The following is a 1867-nucleotide window of genomic DNA, read 5'->3' as shown; positions in this document are numbered from 1 at the left end:
CTTGACAAAGGTCCAGAGCAGGGTGCGGATCCCCTCGCCCTTGGAGAGCAGCTTCACCAGCCGCATCACCCGGAACAGCTGGAGAAAGGTGATGGAGATACGGGAACTGTCCTCGGAGCTCTGGGGGGACAGGGGGTGAGGGGACCTCCAACCACCACCACACCCCTCACCCACCCACACCCCCCCAGGGACAACACCTACCTCACCAACATGGCCCCCATTCTGGAGCACCAGGAGCCACCGACGGACGTGGATGGACATGAGGAGTGTGGATGGAGACACAAGGACACACGGACAACAGGTGAATACCAGGACCATGGAGGAAGGCAGACAGATGGACACCACAACCGTGGGTAGAGACAGACGGACATGAGGACCGTGGGTGGGGACAGATGGACAGGAGGACAGAGCCAGGCAGCAGGAGGTGACTCACGTTGACCTCGGTGACGGCGATGTCCACCACGCTGCCCACCACGATGAGGGCATCGAAGGTGTTCCAGGCGTCGCAGAAGTAGTGCTGCACAGGTGTGTGACACCCACGTCACCCACCCATGTGGGTGACACCCACGTCACCCACCCGTGTCCCCGTGTGACCCCCCCGGGCAACCCACCCGTGGTTTGAAGGCGATGATCTTGAGCACCATCTCGACGGTGAAGAGCCCGGTGAACACCATGTTGAGCAGATCCATCACGTAGTTGAAGGGCTTGGACTGCTCGTAGTGCTGGGGGAGGGACGGGGGGGTCCTTCAGTGCCCCCCTCACAGCCCCCCCACCCACCCCAGGGTGTCCCCAGGGCGTCACCTGCACGGCCAGGGCGATGGTGTTGAGCAGGATGAGGACGAACATGATGTACTCGAAGGCGGTGGCCCGGAGGCGGTGCGGGGCGGGGTTCTTGGGGATGTGGCGGCGCAGCGGCTGCGCCTTCAGCGCGTACTCGACGCACTGGCGCTGGGGGGGCAGCGCTGGCACCGCGGGCACTGCCCCCCCGGGGCACGGGGACACTGCCACCAGGGGGCACCAGCACCCCTGGGGGGGCAGGGGACGCTGGCACCACAGGATGACACAGGACAACGAGGTGACAGGGGACGCTGACACCACCCGTGGGATGACACAGGACACCACCACCCGGTGACAGGGGACACTGGCACCACCCGTGGGGTGACACAGGATGTTGACAGCACCACTGGGGGGGACAGGGGACACCAACACCACCCGTGGGGGGGCAGGGGCAGCTGACACACCCGGGGGGCACCACAGCAGGGACACTGGCACCACCCGTGGGGTGACACAGGATGTTGACAGCACCACTGGGGGGGACAGGGGACACCAACACCACCCGTGGGGAGGCAGGGACACTGGCACCACCCGTGGGGTGACACAGGATGTTGACAGCACCACTGGGGGGGACAGGGGACACCAACACCACCCGTGGGGAGGCAGGGACACTGGCACCACCCGTGGGGTGACACAGGACACCACCACCAGGTGACAGGGGACCCATGGGGTGGCATGGGACACCATGGGATGTCACTCAGATCACCAGTGGGGTGACACACAGTGGGGAAGGTGACACAGGACACTGCCATGCATGGCAGGGTGGCAGGGACACCACCACACCGTGGCAGGGTGACACAGGGGACAGTGCCACAACCAGCGGGGTGACACAGGTGACACACACTGTGCTCAACAGGGCGACACAAGACACTGGGAGGGGAGACACACACACAGGAGGGTGACACGGGACACCCCTGCACACGGCAGGGTGACACGCGGGGTGACACACGCGGGGTGACACGTGCGGGGTGACACGCGGGGTGACACGTGCGGGGTGACACGTGTGGGGTGACACGCGCGGGGTGACACGTGG

General features: G+C 65.5%; 1 protein-coding gene across 1 annotated transcript in view; it reads right to left on the bottom strand.

Annotated features, from left to right (window-relative positions):
- The window catches only part of LOC104391971 (voltage-dependent L-type calcium channel subunit alpha-1F-like), a gene marked incomplete at both ends in the record, with an annotated part of 4629 nt that overhangs the window by 374 nt on the left and 2388 nt on the right, over positions 1–1867 (bottom strand). The window contains 4 exons of the mRNA XM_010001324.1: positions 1–120; positions 434–517; positions 612–722; positions 802–948. The exon at positions 1–120 is cut by the window's left edge and continues 4 nt beyond it. Of these exons, the coding sequence (XP_009999626.1) occupies positions 1–120; positions 434–517; positions 612–722; positions 802–948 (462 nt within the window). The remainder of the gene's footprint in view (positions 121–433; positions 518–611; positions 723–801; positions 949–1867) is intronic.

This window comes from Chaetura pelagica, unplaced genomic scaffold (assembly GCF_000747805.2).
Source record: "Chaetura pelagica isolate M959 unplaced genomic scaffold, ChaPel_1.0 scaffold2067, whole genome shotgun sequence".
NCBI classification, from domain to species: Eukaryota; Metazoa; Chordata; class Aves; order Apodiformes; family Apodidae; genus Chaetura; species Chaetura pelagica.
This window is presented reverse-complemented; position numbering and strand designations above follow the sequence as displayed.